This window comes from Ictalurus furcatus, chromosome 15 (genome assembly GCF_023375685.1).
Source record: "Ictalurus furcatus strain D&B chromosome 15, Billie_1.0, whole genome shotgun sequence".
NCBI classification, from domain to species: domain Eukaryota; kingdom Metazoa; phylum Chordata; class Actinopteri; order Siluriformes; family Ictaluridae; genus Ictalurus; species Ictalurus furcatus.
In genome coordinates this window covers 2636166-2656836 of record NC_071269.1, presented here as the reverse complement: position 1 = coordinate 2656836, position 20671 = coordinate 2636166, and the positions used below count along the sequence as shown (strand labels likewise).

At 42.0% G+C, this 20671-nt stretch overlaps 2 protein-coding genes across 3 annotated transcripts in view; one reads left to right on the top strand and one right to left on the bottom strand.

Moving 5' to 3' along the window:
- Positions 1–17340, bottom strand: part of fam3a (FAM3 metabolism regulating signaling molecule A) — a 25174-nt gene extending 7834 nt beyond the window's left edge. The window contains exons 1-2 of one of the 2 annotated variants that reach the window (XM_053642627.1): positions 17279–17340; positions 3042–3102 (exon numbers count right to left, since the gene is read on the bottom strand). In XM_053642627.1, the coding sequence (XP_053498602.1) occupies positions 3042–3054 (13 nt within the window). In that variant the 5' untranslated portion in view covers positions 3055–3102; positions 17279–17340. Of the gene's footprint in view, positions 1–3041; positions 3103–3877; positions 4167–17278 lie in introns of those variants that run through there. The other variant, XM_053642626.1, reaches the window with a different exon arrangement.
- On the top strand, positions 7868–20671 carry idh3g (isocitrate dehydrogenase (NAD(+)) 3 non-catalytic subunit gamma). The gene is made up of 13 exons (XM_053642625.1): positions 7868–7974; positions 8569–8616; positions 9037–9048; positions 9138–9235; positions 9621–9736; positions 11813–11873; positions 12092–12224; positions 12445–12578; positions 12947–13049; positions 13256–13402; positions 16748–16842; positions 17335–17395; positions 19527–20671. The coding sequence occupies exons 1-13, from the start codon at positions 7903–7905 to the stop codon at positions 19626–19628; spliced, it is 1182 nt and encodes a 393-aa protein (XP_053498600.1). The 5' UTR covers positions 7868–7902; the 3' UTR covers positions 19629–20671.

Below are 20671 nucleotides of genomic sequence, written 5' to 3'. Positions count from 1 at the left end.
ATTATTAGATTAAATGGACACATCATGCTCTAGTCTTCCCATTTTGAAAAAGTATTTGGTTGGCTGACTCCAAAACTATTGGTACGGCAAGGCCAATTCATTTGTTTTTGCTGTAGACTGAAGACATTTGGGTTTGAGATCAAAAGATGAATATGAGAAGAGAGTTCTAGATTTCACTACCTGGTATTTATATGTAGATGTGTCAAACATAGAACAGCACATTTTGTATCAGACCACCCAATATGAATGTGAGCAAAAAACACGTGACCCACAGGTGTTTCTTGGGCTTGCGTGGCTGCTTCTGCTTCTTAATCTTTATTGATGATGGAACTCATGATGGTACCAGCAGAATGAATTTAGAAGTCTACAGGAACATTTTATCTACCAATTTACAGAGAAATGCATCCAAATTAATTGGGAGGAATTTTATCATGCAGCTAGACAACGATGATCTAGACTGGCCACGTCAATGACCAGACCAAATGAACTGGCCTTGGTGTATAGCACAGATAAATGAATTGGCCTTGATGTATAGCACAAACAAATAAATTGGCATCGCCATTCCAATAGTTTCAGGGACTGTATTTAGTGCTTTGAAGTAATGAAACTTTACTATGACATTTCTACCATACTACAATATGCATCAAAATATATACAATTTGTATTGAAAAAGAGGGGGGGGAAAAAAAAATCTGTCTTTAGAGTTGTTTTTTTTTTTACTTTTAAAAAAGTTCAAAGTTCCAGCATCCCTGAGCTCAGTTTGCTTAGTTTCCTCCGACCTCCCAAAAAAACACGCTGGTGGATTGGATTGGTCTGGCTTTAAATTGCACCTAGACGTAAATGAAGGTGTGAATGTGTGTGTGTGGCGGTCTGGCATCCCATCCTGGTAGTATTCCAGCCTCATTTATTGATCCTGGGATAGGTTCCGGATCCACTTCAACACTGACCAGGATAATGCAGTTGAGCTACGTTCAGTGACTATTATTTGAACACTCGTTTATATAAAACCGCAACGGTCAAGAAAGGACTAGAGCATTCCTATAACAACTGAACTTTGAACATGTCTGCCTAGGTGTGTTCTCTTCTGTTGCACCACAATGTGTTGATTTATTTTAATAACCTGTTCCTTGAACTCTCCAGCAGCTTTCAACAGCTTTCATTTGAACTTTTCAGGCCAAGGGATCATGATATTGCAACACAGATTTCTTTACAGAGCAGTATAATCATGCTATTGTAAGGAATAAAACATGACAGGGGATCCTGTTATAGGAAAATAATCAGCTACAGGGTGATGTGATTCGTTCCCCCACTCCCCAACTTAACTCCTCTTATACCACTGCAGTTTGCCTTCTACTGCAATTTTAAATTATATTACATCATAGATTTTAATCTTCATTTCCTGGTGTGTCAATAATACAAGTAAGTACGTGTTACGTATATTTATCAACTATGAACAGTCGCTCTCGCACACCTTTGCTCTTTTAAATAAACATCTCCTTGCAGAAAGCTTCACCATATTTACAGTTACACATTTTACCTCCTTAAATAAATATTTGAATCCCTTATTAATTATAATATAATTAGCCTTATATTACCTGTAGCTTCACCCACACAAGTCGCTTTTGTAACGTATTAAAACGGAGTATTGCAACCCCCATTCCAACAACGTTGGGACGCGGTGTAAAATGTAAATAAAAAGAGAATGAAATGGTTTGCAAATCTCATAAACCTGTATGTTATTCACAAGAGAACATGGAAAACATATCGAATGTTTAAACCAAGTAAAACGCAGCATTTTAAGAGACAAATATGATCATTTTGAATTTGATGGCCGCAACACGTCTCAAAAAAGTTGGGCCGGGGGCAACAAAAGGCTGGAAAAGTAAGCGTTACTAAAAAGAAACAGCTGGAGGTTAACTGGCTAGTCATTAGCTAGACAGGCTAGTCAGTCAGTAACATGACTGGGTTTAAAAAGAGTATCTTAGAGAGGCAGAGTCTTTCAGAAGTAAAGATGGGCAGAGGTTCACCAATCTGCGAAAAACTGCGTCTACAATTTATGGAACAATTTCTGAATAATGTTCCTCAACGTAAAATTGCCAAGACTATGAATATCACACATTATACCACACACTTAAGTATGTTTCTAGACTGTTACTGAGTACTAACCCTAACCGTTTTTTTTTTCTTATTACAGTTCTTGTTTGAATTTTAAAGTCCCCCTCGTGTCGTCTTCAAACCTACCGAATGGTCTGTTTTGCGCATCAGCCTTCTGGATTAGTAAATATGTTTGAATGTAAGGTTTTCGATTTGAGATGAAGACCATGACAATAATCCAGACACCAACGGAACGTTTTGAGAGAGGGGGAGCTCGTCGTTGTGTTTAACATCCCTATAGAACACCTAAACCTTTTACAGTTCAACATGAAAACTTGACAGCCTTGTTTGGGCTCTGAAAATCTGTCCAATGTGTACCGCCTGTAAATATTCTGGATGTACACAAGATACACAGATAGTGTGTGAACAGTGCTGTTCATGTTCCTGCTGCTTCTGTGCGGGCACACAATCACGTGTCAAGTATAAACTCTCAGGCTGTATCACACCGCTACAGCACAAGTTGTCCTAGAACAACAGTTCCTACTAGTCTGGAAGGAATATTAGTTTGGCTTTTAGTCACTTGTGTTACACGTACAATGTGTCTGTTATTGCCATTTAGGAAAAAAAAATTCATGTTACAATAGTCCTATATTATAAATCGGGGGTGGGTCAGGGGGGAAGAACGGTCAATTCTAGAGGTCACAGAAAATTCATAATGTCCATTTGAGGTCATTTGCCTAAAAAGTTTGAGTAAACTTGATTCTGGTCAGCTGGTTTGTCTTTGGAGCTACATTACAGTACTTAATGGCTCAATGCTTAGGCTGCCTCACTTCAACTTCTAATCCAGCTTACATATACAACAAAGATATACGTCGTCGTGTTCTCTGTCCCAAAGCGGTGTATCCGAACTCTATAAATACAAGCACACAAGTAGGAAGTATACGCACCTGCCAACCTCATGGTATCCAGACTGCAGATCCTGAACAGTACAGAAGATATAGAAGCCTCCTGTTTGTGAGAAAGAAAAGCATTACTCAGACTGATTTTCTGATTCACTGGCACTTCCCAAACCGTTCCTGGGTAACATCCTTGAAAGTCCACATTTTGTTTTTCTTCCACTCCTTATCTCACAAGCCGTCAAAGTCATTGAACATATAGTTAAGGTGTGGAGATATGAGACGCAGTTTGGGAAACCAGAAATCATGTTTAGAAGTCACATGCTTTTTACATAGTTAGTGCATAATTTAGTCTGGTTTGAGATTTGTAGTCATCTCCATAAATAAATAAATAAATGGATGGATGGAGCACTCCCTCCCAATCCAGAAAACTATCAAAATCCCACAATGTACTGCAACAGGTTTGTGTATAAAAAGGTTCCATTTTGGATGGTACAGAATACACATGATTATATATATACACACACACACACACACACACACACACAAACCTGAATGAAACAGAGCCTCGTTTATGACACAATATGCGTTTCCAGTACAGAAATGCAAGCAACGGAACAACACACGATTTGAGATACAAGTCGCTGGAAAGGATGTAAGACAACACCCGGCCTCTAGAGACGCATCTGAGCGACGTACCTGCAGTGATCAACATACCATAAACACCTATGACTTCCGGGATGAGATGGTTTATAGAGACGCAAATCAGAACGTGCACGCGTTTCTAACGCCATATAGATAGCCAGGTTCAATGCTAGCTAACCTAGCTAACCTATCTAACCGTCAGCTAGAGGTCACCGGCTGAATAACAAAGAAAGTTGAGTTACCGTCAATGTGTTAGTTTCTTCGTTGTTTTTGTTTCAGTCAGGAAGTTTCCAGAAAGCAGCAATGACCGAGAGAAATGCGCGTGTGACTGATTCCTCTGCGCCGAACGCGCACCGCAGCGCACATCATCAAAACATGTCCTAAACCCTCCACAGAGCAAACCTCCTGAACCGCGAGCCAACGCTGAAATGCTTAAGATAAGCTCGCGAAAGCGGAGGCAAACAGAACCACGCAAATACTCCAGCGAATCTGAGCAAGCGCGTCTTTTTCCGGTTTATGTTGCTAGAGGATTACGTCACAGACCACGTGACAAGCCTGCCCCATAAATACCTGCTTTGATTTACCCGCCCCCAGATTGTGTGTGTGTGTGTGTGTGTGTGTGTGTGTGTGTGTGTGTGTGTGTGTGTGTGTGTGTGTGTGTGTGTGTGTGTGTGTGTGTGTGTGTGTGTGTGTGAGTGAGTGTGTGTGAGTGTGTGTGAGAGAGAGAGAGAGAGAGAGAGAGAGAGAGTGTGAGTGAGTGAGTGAGAGATAAGTGTACTTTGTAGATATGTACTGATTATGTACTGTTACTGTTGTGGTACTGTAAGGTGTCCTTGAGTGTTAATGAAAGGCACCAACAAATAAAATGTATTATGATTATTATTGTTAACAAATGTTGTAAGGAAGTCTCTCTCTCTCTCTCTCTCTCTCTCTCTCACACACACACACACACACACACACACAGAGTGAATTTTCTATATATCTGCATAAATATGACCTAAAACATGATCATATTTTCACACAAGCCCTAAAAGTTTAGTTTAATTTGTTTTATTTGTGAGAGACGATTGAAAAGCTTTCATCACTTCCTGACAGGAAAAAGTATTTCAAAATTCTCGCTGCAGGGCAAAGACGAAACACAGTGCCTCACTGTGATGAAAGTGGCTTTCACCAGAAGATTCCACAAAATCAGGTGTGAGTGAGCGTCCTGTTATATTTAAAGAACAGGGATCTATCAAAGCCTGATCTTCACAACACATGTTTGTGGAAGTGTATTGTGGCATGAGCAAAGGAGTGTTCTGAGGACCTCAAAAAAAGAAATGTCACAGATATGTAATATTGTATCTATACACACCCACACACACCCACACCCACAGCGCTGTGAAAAGTATTCTCCCCACCCTGAATTCTTCTGTTTTTGTGTGTCTCATGCTAAATAGATATTTAGATCTTCAAACAAAATACAACATAAAACAAAGGCAACCTGAGTAAACACACACTACAGTTTTTATTATTATTATTTTTATTGAAGCAAAAAAAGTTATCCAACACCTATCACTCATGTGAAAAGCTAATTGCGCCCTTAAATTTATAATCCGGTTGTGCCACCTTTAGCAGTAATAACTGCAACCAAATACTTCTGATAACTGGAGATCAGTCCTTCACATCACTGTGAAAATTTTAGGTCACTCTTCTTTACAGAACTGATTTTGTTCAGCCACAAGGATGAAGGTTTTTTTTCTTTCTTTCTTTTTTTTTTTTAGCATTAACTGCCCATTTAAGGTCCTGCCACAGCAGGGTCAAGTCAGGACTTTGACTAGGCCACTTAAAAACTTTAATTTAGCTATTTTTGAGTCATTCATATGTGAACTTACTCATAGGCTTTGGACCATTGTCTTGCTCCATAATCCAGTTGCGCTTACAGACTGAAGACCGGATATATTTTTATTATTATATAGGATTTTCTGATAAAGAGCAGAATTCATGTTTCCCTCAATTATTGCAAGTTACCCAGGCCCTGATGCAGGAAGTCATCCCCACACCATCACACTGCCACCACTATGCTTGACCGTAGGTATGATGTTCTTTTTGTGGGATTCTGTGTCTGGTTTTACACCAGATGTAAACCAGACATCTTCCAAACAGTCTTCCAAACAGTTCCACTTTTGATTCATGAATCATCACAACATTCTCCCAAAAGATTTCAGGATCATCAAGGTGTGTTTCGGCAAAATTCAGGCAAGCATTAATGTTTTTCTGGATTAGCACTGATTTTCAACTTGTGATTCTTCCATGGATGCCATTTCATGTACGGTGATCTTTATTTTGATGCAAGAGAGGCCTGTAGTTCCTTTGATGTTGTCCTTGGCTCTTTTGTGACTTCCCGGATGAGTCATTGCTGTGCTCTTGGAGGAATTTTGCAAGGTGCACTTGTGGGAAGGTTCACTTCTGGTACTACACTTGGAGACAATGGCTCTCACTGTGGTTCTTTGGAGTCCCAGAGCCTCTGAAATAGTGTTGTAACCCTTCCCAGACTGATGTATTTCAATCACCTTCTTCCTCATCATTTCTGGAATTTCTTTCAACTTTGGCATAGTGTGTTACTCGGTAAGATCTTTTAACCAACTTCATGTTGCATATACTTATCACAGCATTCAATTTTTTGGGGGTAAGAGACAATCAGTTTGGCACATCTTGACTTTGCAATATTTAGCGATTCTCCCTTACAAAAGCACTCCAACTCTGTCAAATTAGCTTGGCATCTCCTTTGCACAGTCATCTCCAAGTCACCCAACAGATTTTCGATTGGATTTAGGTCTGGACTCTGGTGTTGTTTCGGCGAAGCCGTGCCTTTGTTGATCTGGAAGTTTGCTTTGGCTCATTGTCAAGCTGAAAGATGAAATTCCTCTTCATTTGAAGTGTTTTAGCAGATGCCTTCATGCTTTGCACCAAAATTGAACAGTATTTGAAGTTATTCATTATTCCCCCCACTCTGATTAAAGCCCCAGTTCCAGCTGATGAAAAAAAGTCCCAAAGTATGATGCTACCACTACCATGCTTCCCTGTGGGGATGGTGTTCTTTTGGTGATGTGCTATGTTTTCTTTTGTGCCAAACATATCTTCTGGTATTATGGCCAAAAAGTTCAACTTTGATCTCTTCAGACCATAACACATTATTCCACGTAGTTTTTGGAGATTGTATGTATTTTTCATTTCTTCATTTCTGGTTAAAAAGGCTTCTGTCTTGCCACCCTACCCCATATCCAAGAGGCGGTACGTGCAGTACTTGCCAGAAATTGCTGAAATTCTTTTAATGTTGCTGTAGGCCTCTTGGCAGCCTCCCAAACCAGTTTTCTCTTGACCTTCCCATCAATTTTAGAGCGACGTCCTGTACTTAGTAGTGTAACTCTTGTGCCATATATTTTCTCCACTTGTTAATTATTGTCTTTACAATGTTACATGGTATATCCAATACCTTGAAATTTTTTTTAATCCTCTCCTGATTTATATTTTCCAACAGGGAGATCCAGTGCCTGCTTTGTAAGCTCTTTGTGGCCGATGATTTTTTTTCCAGTTAGATGTTACCAAGATGTCAGGAAAATCTTATAGGGACAGCTGCACTTTATTTGTGGGTAATCACTTCACTGATGGATGTGTATACTAATTAATATTTAACATGAGTTTGAATGTGATTGGTTGATTCTGAACACTACCACATTCCTAATTATAAAAGGGTGTGCACACTTATGCAACCAGGTTATTGTAAAAAAAAAAAATAAAAAACACACACACATATATATATATATATATATATATATATATATATATATATATATATATATATATATATATATATATTTCATATTTTCCCCTAAAATGATTCTTATTGTTTTCTCACTTTAATTAATAGGTTAAAATGTAGTATTTTGAATAGAGTTTGTATGTCCTCTTATACCACAGCCAACAAATATTTTTTTTATTCATTAATTAATTACATAACTCTTTTTAATTGTTCATAGTTACATCTAATATAAATGAATAAATTAAAAGTACAAAGTATATTTGTAAAAATGTTTTCAATCTCTGCGTCCCAGTAAATGCAGAAACACGACACAAAGTTGGTTAAATCCCAAAAGGCTTTTTAATTAAAACATAGGGCACTACAGTGGGTGTAAACAACACTATTGTAAACCCTATGTAGTGCACTTGTATAGGGGGCATAGAGGAATTTGGTATTCAACCGGGCTTTAGTAACTTGAATTCTAAAATGGCGGCCTCCAGAGCAGTGATGTCTTTCTCCAAAGCCTTAAACCCAATACGGCTGGGGAATACGGTTAAGGTAATGTATTAGTTATTATTTTTATTTATACATTTATTGGACAAACTAGTGTTATGACTTACATTTTATTGTATTATTATTATTTTTATTTTTTTACTGCATGGCAGTTTGCCAAGAAAATGTGCGGCTAGCTTATAAATGACCTAGCAGTTTGGCATAGACATCCTGAAATGAGACGTATAAACCCCTGTGGAAAAACAGAGAATAAGTTCGGATGTTCTTGTGGAAATAAGAGAAAACAGTTGCGCTACAGTGAGTTATAACATTAGCCATGCAAACTAGCTGGTACCTGTATTTTCTCATCGAAATCTAAAACCTCGCGTTAGGATTGGCTCGTCGCTTGTCTGTATAAGCAACTGGCCAATCAGAGCACAGCATATGGGACACTATCGGCCAATTAGAGTAGAGCAGGTGGGGTTTGTCGGAAAACCGGTAGGAAAGATAAGAAAATGTGCACACAAGTTTAACCCGGCATCTCATACATGTATTTATATGTCTGTGATCTCAATGACTTGCCACATTTACCAAACTTACTATCCTGATGTTCATCGTGCTGGCTTTAATTAACTGTGTACGTAACTGTTTTCTCTTTAGGTATCTGGAACAGCACTCTTCAACCAAAGGGAGAAATCTACATACACAGTGGGTATTCATTTTGTTGGCTGATGACTCAGGAGGACACTGTTTTCCAGTGATTTTATTTGAGTGTACTGAGAGCTAGACAGACTAAAGGACTAAAGCGCTGCTGCATCGCTCTCCTTATGTAGAGATGAATTTACACTGGTGCAGCAGGTAGCCAAAAGGCATTGTGCGTAATGTGAATGTAGACCGACATGGTGAAGAAAGAAAGAAACACAAAGATTCATGTTAATTATAAAGATTAATAGGCAGGTTGTTCAGGGTGGATTTTCCTAGAGTAAGGGGTTCCCAAGACAGACTCGCATTCCATTCAATAAGCTGAGCACCGAATAATCGTACTGACCAGAACCGTTATAGACATGCACTGATTTCAATTTGTTTCTAACCTCCTCTTTTCTCCTCTCATCGGTTTTCACCTCTAAGGGAAAATGCATAGTAAGTATCATGCGACTTTGTTTTCGAACACTTGTAAGTGCCGTATCATGACAAACGCGCAAGTCTGAGCGATGTGTTGGTGTCCTCAGCCTCCCCCTGCCAGATATGGCGGCAGACACACGGTCGCACTGATCCCAGGAGACGGGATCGGCCCAGAGCTGCTGAACCACGTGCGAGAACTCTTCAGGTCAGTCTTGAGAATGCTTTTTTTCAGTCAGTATAATATAACGTAATGTAACATGTACAATGGCTTCCACTGTTAATGGCATTGAGGAGATAATGTCAGTATGCATCTCCATACTCAAGTACACTCTCTCATATTTTCAGTGTTCCACCACAGAGGCTTTATAAAAAAAAAAAAAAAAAACCCATCCACAAATTCTGAAGCCGACTGTTCACTGATCAGCCAAACCACCCGTCCTGTGTAATATTGTGTAGTCTATCCTTCTTGTGCCACTAAAACAGCTATGACCCATCGAGCCATGGACTCCACAAGACCTCTAAAGGAGTGCTGTGGTATCATTGTGTATATATATATATATGCAGTCGAAAAGTGTTTTATCGCATTGTAGGTTCAGCTGCGTTCCCGTGGACTTTGAGGTGGTCAATGTCAACTCTTCCCTAACTACCGAGGACGACATCAGCAACGCCATCATGGCTGTACGCCGTAATGGAGTTGCTCTTAAGGGTTAGTGCTGTGCCATTGGTTCTATTAGATGTTTTTGTGAGAATTAATCTAAGGGTTTTAAAATTTGTAGTGCACTATATTTATTCTGCACACTTTTTTTTTTTTTTTTTTTTTACCTCTTAATATTTCATGTCATTTAAACTTTGTCTGGTCGGTTGTTGTCTACAAATTTATTGTAATTTTTTTTTTTTATTCTTAGCATTTTCAGAATCAGAGATTTGCTGTATTTACTGAACTTTTCTTTCATTTTGAACGTTTTACAGAAGTAGGAGGTTCTATTTCCTAGCCAATTGATTGCAAAATACAGAAGCAGTACTAAGACTACATACCTGTGTATAAATTACACCAGGCTTGAGGCGATAATTAATGGTTCATGTAGAAATGCAATGTTGTATTACAAGGCTTTATAATAATGACGTGTTGGGCTGGAACAACTAACATTATTAAGTAGCAAAGCTTTTTAGATTCTAAATAAATAACCTTCAACTCATTATCATTATAAATATTACGTCACTTCATTTTCTTGATATTTTTAATATACGGTGCTGTGAAAAAGTTTTTTTTTTTTTTTTACCCCATCCTGATTTTGTCTGTTTTTGTGTACATCTCATACTAAGTAGTTTTAGATCTTCAAACGAAATCTAAGATAAAACAAAGGCAACCTGAATAAACAGAAAATACAGTTTTTAAATGATAATGTTATTTATTGAAGCAAACAAGTTATCCAATACCTACTGGGCCTGTGTGAAAATGTATTTGCCCCTGTAGTTACTAATTCCCCAAATCTATGGAACTGCATTAATAATGCAGGGGTTCAGCTGGACTAGACACAATCAGGCCTGATTACTGCAAACCCAGTTCAATCACATCAGCACTTAAATAGAACTTTATCAACAGCATGAAGTTGGTTAAAAGTTCTTACCCAGTAACACACTATGGTAAAGTTGAAAGAAATTCCACAAATGATGAGGAAGAAGGTGATTGAAATACATCAGTCTGGGAAGGGTTACAAAGATATTTTAAAGGCTCTGGGACTCCAAAGAACCACAGTGAGAGCCATCTCCAAATGGGAAAACTCTGCACAGTAGTGAACCTTCGCAGAAGTGTCCGACCTTCTACAATTCCTCCAAGAGCACAGCAACAACATCAGAGGACCTACAGGCCTCTCTTGCATCAATAAAAGTATTGATCATGTCTCCACTATCAGAAAGATACTGGGCAAAAATGGCATCCATGGAAGAATCATAAGGTGAAAACCACTGCTAACCCAGAAGAACATTGAGGCTCACCTGAATTTTGCCAAAAACACACACAAACAGAAGAAATCAGGATAGGGGCAAAAACTTTTTCACAGCACTGTATGCTGTGTATCAGTTCACCATCCTGCGTTGGGTTCACCTCAGTGGTTCTGGGAGTTGATCCTAAAGTCAGTCTAGGGAGTTGACTCGCTGAATCCAGGCGAGTAAACCCCAATGCTTTAAAAGTCGATTCCACACACTGAAAATTATTCACCTGATGCAAACATCCCTCCATCCAAACTGCTTATCCTACACAGGGTCACAGGGAGCCTATCCCAGGGAACACAGGAGGCGGGGGGCAATCTGGACTGTGTGCCAACCCACCGCAGGGCACAATCACACACACGTTCCATGGGGACTGGGGGAGGAAACTGGAGTACCCAGAGAAAACCCTTAAAGCACAGGAGGTGTGAGGCAAACGTCTTAACCACTAAGCCCCAGGGCCAAATCATGTTCAAATACAACCCAACAGATTGATCAATCGTAAATACTATTCATCGATTATCAAGACTATCATCTTTTGCAGGTTTAATGAAGCGCACTAATGCTCAAATTTCCATTATAGAAAAAAAATAATGTTAATGGAGTTGATGAAATGCTACTGCCTTGTTTACAAATCCATCACGCTGCCATATTATACCTGTGAATAGTTGTGCTAAGAGGGAAAGCAAATAATCTTGTTAATATTTAGTCTGAAGCTTTAAGCATGCTGCGAACTGATGCTGTTTTGTGCTTTTGATAAGTTCTTTTTTTTTTTTATTATTATATTTTTTTGTAGGTAACATTGAGACAAACCACACGCTGCCACCTTCACACAAGTCGAGGAACAATCTTCTCCGGTAAGGCTTCTGTATTTCTGTACATCATTTCCAAAAGGACAGGAGATTTTTTTTTCCCTCTCTGCAGTAGACTGTCAGATTTTGTTTGTTAGCTGATCTTCATTATCAACAGCATATTTTAACTTGGTATTTGAATCTCTTCCACGGTTGTCTGGTTTAAATTCTTACTCTCTGTGTGTATGTGTTTTTCTATTCATCCTTCCTTACGTCTCTCTCAGCACCAGTCTGGACCTGTATGCTAATGTGATGCACTGCCAGTCCTTGCCAGGGGTCCAGACCCGTCACAAGAACATTGACATCATCATCATTAGAGAGAACACTGAGGGCGAGTACAGCAGCCTGGAGCATGAGGTAAACACTAGCTATCCCTCCATTCATCAGTGCCTTCACTTTCTTTAGCTTTTTCCTTTAAAAATAGCGCTCGACTGGTTTCAACTGCAGTTTTGATCCCTTCCTGTTCATTCTACACAAGCCAGGCTTCTTCACTGTGCCACCTTCCTGTCTACAATTAGTCCACATTATATTAGAAAGGTGATCAGAGCGTCTGGTCGTCTCTGTGTGTGTGTGTCAGAGTGTACCCGGTGTGGTGGAATCCCTAAAGATCATCACACGGAACAACTCTCTGCGTATTGCTGAGTATGCCTTCAAGTTGGCCCGAGAGAAAGGGCGACGCAGGGTCACAGCTGTGCACAAGGCCAACATCATGTGAGTTGTTCTGCGTGTTTATACAGTGCTGTGAAAAAGTCTTTTCCAGATTTCTTCTGTTTTTGTGTATATCTCATGCTAAATTGTTTCAGAAATTAAAACAAAATAAAAGATAAGTCTTTTTTTTTTTTTAAAGTAGTAACTGCACAAATGTTCCTGTTGCTTTGATTGTCCAGCTGTGAGTCATTATACAGTATAGCTAGTCTTCTGAATTGATATGAAGCTACATTGATACATGCGCCATAAGCAGATTTCTGAATCTGTTTGTCTGCCTCTTTCTCTCTCTCTCTCTGGGTCTATCGCTCTCTCGCTCTTTCTTTCTCCCTCACTGTCTGTCTGTCTTTCCCCCTCTCTTTTTGTCTCACCAGGAAACTGGGTGATGGCCTCTTTCTCCAGTGCTGTAAGGAGGTGGCCTCTGGATACCCTGATATTGCCTTCGACAGCATGATTGTAGACAACACCACTATGCAGGTGAGCATAATTCTAATGGGTCCTAATTCAAAAAATTCACAAATCTATATGTCCTGTCTGTGTTTTCAAGCTATGTGGCATATTTAAATAATATAGCTGTAGTATACTGATACAAAGACAGTGGTAAAAATGGAACTTATGCTTGGCCTCATTGGTGTTACCTTCTCATTTTTGTGTTTTTGTTTTTGCATTGTATTTTGTCTCAGCTTGTTTCCAAGCCCCAACAGTTTGACGTCATGGTGATGCCTAATCTGTATGGTAACGTGGTCAGCAACGTATGTGCGGGGCTAGTGGGCGGACCCGGGCTGGTGCCTGGAGCCAACTACGGGAATGATTATGCCGTTTTTGAAACAGTGAGTACGCGTTAGTCGAGAAGACGGTATATTAATTTTTTTAATGAAAAGCTTACAATCAGTTGTTTACCTGTGGGGGTGGGGTTGGGTTGGGAAGCGTGGGCTGTGGAGGAGGTTGGGAAGCGTGGGCTGTGGGGGAGGTTGGGAAGCGTGGGCTGTGGGGGGGTGGGGTGGGAAGCGTGGGCTGTGGGGGGGTTGGGAAGCGTGGGAAGCGTGGGCTGTGGGGGGGTTGGGAAGCGTGGGAAGCGTGGGCTGTGGGGGGGTTGGGAAGCGTGGGAAGCGTGGGCTGTGGGGGGGTTGGGAAGCGTGGGCTGTGGGGGGGTTGGGAAGCGTGGGCTGTGGGGGGGGTGGGAAGCGTGGGCTGTGGGGGGGGTGGGAAGCGTGGGCTGTGGGGGGGTTGGGAAGCGTGGGAAGCGTGGGCTGTGGGGGGGTTGGGAAGCGTGGGCTGTGGGGGGGGTGGGAAGCGTGGGCTGTGGGGGGGGTTGGGAAGCGTGGGCTGTGGGGGGGTTGGGAAGCGTGGGCTGTGGGGGGGTTGGGAAGCGTGGGAAGCGTGGGCTGTGGGGGGGTTGGGAAGCGTGGGAAGCGTGGGCTGTGGGGGGGTTGGGAAGCGTGGGAAGCGTGGGCTGTGGGGAGGTTGGGAAGCGTGGGAAGCGTGGGCTGTGGGGGGGTTGGGAAGCGTGGGCTGTGGGGGGGTTGGGAAGCGTGGGAAGCGTGGGCTGTGGGGAGGTTGGGAAGCGTGGGAAGCGTGGGCTGTGGGGAGGTTGGGAAGCGTGGGAAGCGTGGGCTGTGGGGAGGTTGGGAAGCGTGGGCTGCGGGGGGGTTGGGAAGCGTGGGCAGCGGGGGGGTTGGGAAGCGTGGGCTGTGGGGTGGGGGGGAGGTTGGGAAGCGTGGGCTGTGGGGGGGTTGGGAAGCGTGGGCTGTGGGGGGGTTGGGAAGCGTGGGCTGTGGGGGGGTTGGGAAGCGTGGGCTGTGGGGGGGGTGGGAAGCGTGGGCTGTGGGGGGGGTTGGGAAGCGTGGGCAGCGTGGGCTGTGGGGGGGTTGGGAAGCGTGGGAAGCGTGGGCTGTGGGGGGGTTGGGAAGCGTGGGAAGCGTGGGCTGTGGGGGGGTTGGGAAGCGTGGGCTGTGGGGGGGGTGGGAAGCGTGGGCTGTGGGGGGGGTGGGAAGCGTGGGCTGTGGGGGGGTGGGAAGCGTGGGAAGCGTGGGCTGTGGGGGGGGTGGGAAGCGTGGGCTGTGGGGGGGTTGGGAAGCGTGGGCTGTGGGGGGGGTGGGAAGCGTGGGCTGTGGGGGGGTGGGAAGCGTGGGAAGCGTGGGCTGTGGGGGGGTTGGGAAGCGTGGGCTGTGGGGGGGGTGGGAAGCGTGGGCTGTGGGGGGGTGGGGAAGCGTGGGCTGTGGGGGGGGTGGGGAAGCGTGGGCTGTGGGGGGGGTTGGGAAGCGTGGGCTGTGGGGGGGTTGGGAAGCGTGGGCTGTGGGGGGGTTGGGAAGCGTGGGCTGTGGGGGGGTTGGGAAGCGTGGGAAGCGTGGGCTGTGGGGGGGTTGGGAAGCGTGGGAAGCGTGGGCTGTGGGGGGGTTGGGAAGCGTGGGAAGCGTGGGCTGTGGGGAGGTTGGGAAGCGTGGGCTGTGGGGGGGTTGAGAAGCGTGGGAAGCGTGGGCTGTGGGGGGGTTGGGAAGCGTGGGCTGTGGGGGGGTTGGGAAGCGTGGGAAGCGTGGGCTGTGGGGGGGTTGGGAAGCGTGGGAAGCGTGGGCTGTGGGGGGGTTGGGAAGCGTGGGAAGCGTGGGCTGTGGGGAGGTTGGGAAGCGTGGGCTGTGGGGGGGTTGGGAAGCGTGGGAAGCGTGGGCTGTGGGGAGGTTGGGAAGCGTGGGCTGCGGGGGGGTTGGGAAGCGTGGGCTGCGGGGGGGTTGGGAAGCGTGGGCAGCGGGGGGGTTGGGAAGCGTGGGCTGTGGGGTGGGGGGGAGGTTGGGAAGCGTGGGCTGTGGGGTGGGGGGGAGGTTGGGAAGCGTGGGCTGTGTGGGGGGGAGGTTGGGAAGCGTGGGCTGTGTGGGGGGGGAGGTTGGGAAGCGTGGGCTGTGTGGGGGGGGGAGGTTGGGAAGCGTGGGCCGTTGGGGGGGGAGGAGGTTGGGAAGCGTGGGCTGTGGGGGGGGGTTAGGGGTGGAGATGTGGGTCGGGGGTTAAGGTGTGGAAATAAACAGTCACGCCATACATAGGTTTGGTTGATATTATTGATCCAGTGGACTAGCTCAACAAACAGACTTCATGTAAAAACCATAATGAAGTTTCTTTTACTTTCACACTATCCACACTATGAGGACAGGTTCCCTTCTGAGTCTGGTTCCTCTCAAGGTTTCTTCCTCATATCATCTTCGGGAGTTTTTTCCTCACCACCGGCTCGCTCAATAGGGATAAATTCACATGCTTAAAATCTCTATCCCGTGTTTAAATGTTTCTGTAAAGCTGCTTCGAGACTATCAGTGCGTTTACATGTACAACAATAATCCACTCTTAACCCGATTAAGACGAGACTTTGATTAAGAAACTAGCATGTAAACAGCAATTTTTAATTACCGTAATCTAATTAAGGTCATACTTGAATTAAGCTCTAATGGAATTAAGACAGGTGGAGTACTCCTCTTTTAGTCACATTATGGAGGTGTATTACAGACATGTACACACCTTAATCACATTATGAACGTCGTGTGAGAGTTTTCACCGCATTTTGCGACAGGACACGATCACACACGGGAGTGCTCAACCTTTTATTGCGAACAAGAGAGTTAAGGTGTTTACATGAGTCACTTTTAGAATACTCCTGTCATGTTCACGTTTTACATGTTATAGAACATAATTAGACTAACGGCACACCTCATTACGTCACCACGCCATGCCGTCCCTCCAGAATTTCACGTATCGACATACAGTTGGTTTCCACGGCTTCAAGCAGTCGTCTATTTGCACGTACAGCATGACAAATAATTAACTGCACTTAAAGCGTTCGTAAAAAAATTAAATAAAAAAACACCCAAAACTGTATACAGTCCCATAGTGAAGACCAACTGTATGTCGATACGTGAAATTCTGGAGGGACGTCGGATGGCATGGCGCGGTGACGTAATGACGCGTGCCGTTAGTCTAATTATGTTCTAGAACATGTAAAACGGGAACATGACAGGAGTATTCTAAAAGCGACTCATGTAAACACCTTAATCACATTATTATCTTACTCAGAGTAAGGTCAGTAATTACATTACTGCTGTCCATGTAAACGTAGTCAATGTCCATCGTTAAAAGCGCTATATAATTCATTTAATGCTGATGTGTTGAATTGATTTGTGGATTCTTTGTACTGACAGGCCACTCGGAACACTGGGAAGAGCATCGCTGGCCGGAACATCGCCAATCCCACTGCTATGCTACTGGCCAGCTGTCTTATGCTGGATCACCTCAAGTAAATTCAGCACGTCGGCCACACCGACCCCGTCTGTTATTTTCAGCTGTCATCACACACTCGATGATTTGACATAATGTTCTTTTTGAGACGTTAGTCATTTCTCTCAGCACTTATAATCAGTGGTCAAGCTGGATCCAGACATTTTGGGGCCTGACTCATACTACTGTGTGTCTTTTTGCTTATTGATTTGTTTATTTATTTCCCTTGTGTAATTTTTTTTTTTTTTTTTTTTTTAATGATTAAATCACTTCATAACATTAAGGTCTGGTTACATAGACACAGCTACACATTAAGCCTAATTTTGAATTTAACCATGCTGTCTGTGTCTGTTTTTCACTCAAGAATTGACTTGTTTAGACTGCACTTGTAAAATCATTTCTGGGCCCTTACCCCTCATCTGTTCCACTTAAAATGAAGTAATTTTGTTACTTACCAAAAAATATAAACGATGTTAACCTGTGTAATCTTTTCTTCGCTTTTCTTCCTTAGACTTCACGAGTATGCCAGCATGATCCGTACTGCTATTTTCACCATTATGAACGAAACCCAGGTAAGGTCAATTAATTCGACAGCTGATCTCATGAGCTTGTATTCTTATGAAACAGATCCCAAAGATAATGCTCCACCTAATTCCTTTGTTTGCTGATTCAACTGAAATTGTTTAACAAGTTTCAGGTAGATATGTACTGTAGTTGCTTGACAGGCTTGTATACATTACAGTAGAAGTTTGTGAAAGAAACTCGCTGGTACCTGCCCAAGTGCAGCATTCCTCTCTAACCACATTTGGAATTCATTACTGTTGTACTGCAGTAGCTCAACTCACTCATTATCTCATTAGACAGCGATTAAGATTAACGATGTTCACCTTTTTAAAATAAAGTCGTGTATACAATTTTACCAGCTCACGTGTGTATTCACATGCACTTTCCGATTAATACCAATCGCCTGTAAATTACCAGGCGTGTCAGTGACAAAGCTCCATAACAGGCTTAGCGCACAGAGAGCTGAAAACGTCAAAACGATGACTAAATGGTGAAATGTAAATGTGAACAGTAATGCAGCTCAGCCAGTGCAGCTCGTTCCCCCAGACTCTAACTCGTCCTCCTTGTATAGGTCGCCATTTCTTTTGCCCTAATATAATGGCTGGTCTTATTTGTCTTACTTTTTTTTTAATTATTATTATTACTTCCTTTCAATTTATTAATATGAAGTGGCTGAGTTTCACATTTTCACGAAATCTGTGTGATTGAAAGAAATAACTATTTTGAACTAATTATTCATTTATTTTCATGTATACCCCAATTTTTTATTTATTTATTTATTTTTTGTGGAAATGCTCCTGCAAATGATTTACGTTCATATTCAGCTTGATAAACGATGCCCTATTAGAATCTAAACAATTGTCTGGGTCAGGAATCAAGTTTGAAAGGACCATAAGGAAGTTATTGTACAGTGTGCTTGTGTTTTAAGGGTGTAAACGAATGCTGATCATATCTTTTCAGTTTTGCTTTAACATGAACACAAACCTGTTTGTTTAGATATTGGCTAAGTTTTTGGTCACATTCAAATCTCACCGATTTGTACGTGTACATTTATTTATTTTCATGCAAATTGACTTACAAATGAGGCAAAATCCAACCCAAGCATAAAGCTGAGCGGTTGAGGCTTAAGAACCTTACCCCGGGTACAATATACAAATGAATGCATCTCTATATACGCTCACCAGCCACTTGTTCCCTGGTCATTCATGCAATTATCCAATTGGCCAATCATGTGCCAGCAGTGTAGTGCATTTAATCATGCAGATAGAGTTAGTGTTTATATCAAACTTCAGAATGGGGGGAAAATGTGATCTCGCTGATTTTGGACAGCGGCATGGTTGGGTTTGAGTATTTCAGAATCCGATGGTCTGGGATTTTCTCTCAAGTTTCATATATTCTAGATTCATTACACATAAAATTAAATATTTCAAACCTTTTTTTTTTTTAATCTCGGTGATTACGGCTCACGGAAATCAAAACTCCAGGATCTCAAAATATTAGAATAAAGAATTTATAATGCAATTAAATTACGGAAAATAAACGAACTTTTCCACGATGTTCGGACTTTTTGAGATGCCTCTGTATGCATGTGCGTGACTATGTGAATGTGCATATATGTATGCGTTCATCTATTTAAAGAAATACTTAAGTATGTATTTATGTCTCACGTATAAGTAACATAAGGGTGATATTGGTGTAGATACCAGAACAATAATAATAATACATATCACTATATGTGAAATAAATAAAACATAGTACATGGACAACAATAAATAGGGAAAACGGTTACAAGGCAGCAAATACATGATCTTTGAAGCATCTTGTATACCGTATTGGATTTGGATAAATGTTGCCTGGTCTTTTTCCATACTTGTACTGTAGTTAGCTGTCTAATTTTGGTCCAGTTTGATGTGAAGTTGAACTGAAGCTCTTGACTTGTATCTGCATGATTTTAGGCACTGCTGATTGGATAATTGCATGGATGAGCAGTTATAGGAACAATTCAGATGTTCCAGTTACAGTGGCTGGAGAGTGTACAATATTGTGCATATGTATTTGAGAAATGGGATGGCACTTAACAGAATGTTAAGGGGTTTTTTTTTGTGTGTGTGTGTGTGTGTGTTGCCTGCTGTGTTGTAGTTGCATACCGCAGACATCGGGGGGCAGGGCACTACCTCGGAGGTGGTACAGTCCGTCATGAGGAACATCAAGAGCAGGGGACCTCTCACTTCAGAGCTGTAATGCTATAACTAAACAGCCCTAGATGGTAATAAATAAACGCTGTGTAATAACTGTGTGTCTAAAATCATGAATCATTTTGTGAAGTAAAAAAAGAAAATATAAAAATACTCCTGCAGGTGTGTGTGCGCTTTTACTCTGAGTAACTCGGCGCACACACACACACAGGTGGAATTTGAGTAAATGATGCATGACGTTCTGCTCCCTTTGTTCACCGATGAATTTTTTATTTTTTTTTATTTTTTTTTTTTTTAAACAAATCATGTTCTCGAACATCATCACTCCAACATCTGTCCAGAGGCTCAAGATATCCTGTGTCTATGCTGTGTACAGGTTGTACTGGGAGACTTGGACGTTTGTTTGGATTCAGTCTGTCCTATTTGGTGTCCATTTAGTGTCGCTTGCGTGTCATGTAACATAACGGTTATATTATGTGTTAACGTGATATTTATGCAGAGGATATGGTTTATAATGTCAAAAAGCATTCCATGGTTAAACAGCTTTGAGTTTAAGAATATGTTTAATGTAGCCACGTAGTCATTTTGGAGTGGTTTATTTAATTATTTACGAAATCCATTGTTCTGTCCAAGCTATAGAGAAAAGTAAGCCAAGTTATTTGATGAAGTGCTGATTACACTGAATTTATGTTGAGTGTTTTCTAAAATCATTTAATGTTTTAAGGAAATAATGATTTATCCAAGAAACAGAGTAGAATATGAACTTCCCTGGATGTAAATATGGAATCATACAGAATTGATGTATTCAAATCAAATTCTCAAAATTTCCCAGTGACCTTTTGCTTTGTCTCAATACAGTAGTGTTTGCAAGTGTAATCTTATGCTTTCTATTTTAACATGGTTCATTGTCTTTCTCATGCATACCTTATCGGCAATATATATCTGTAAACCGGTCTGAAATCTTATCGCGTTTTCATTGTTACACAGTGCATCCTGGAGAAGGGAAGAAAAAAAAAAGAAAGAAAGAAATGTATGGTTCAACACATATCGGGCCCGATATTTTACTTCAATAAAATGGATTATAAACTT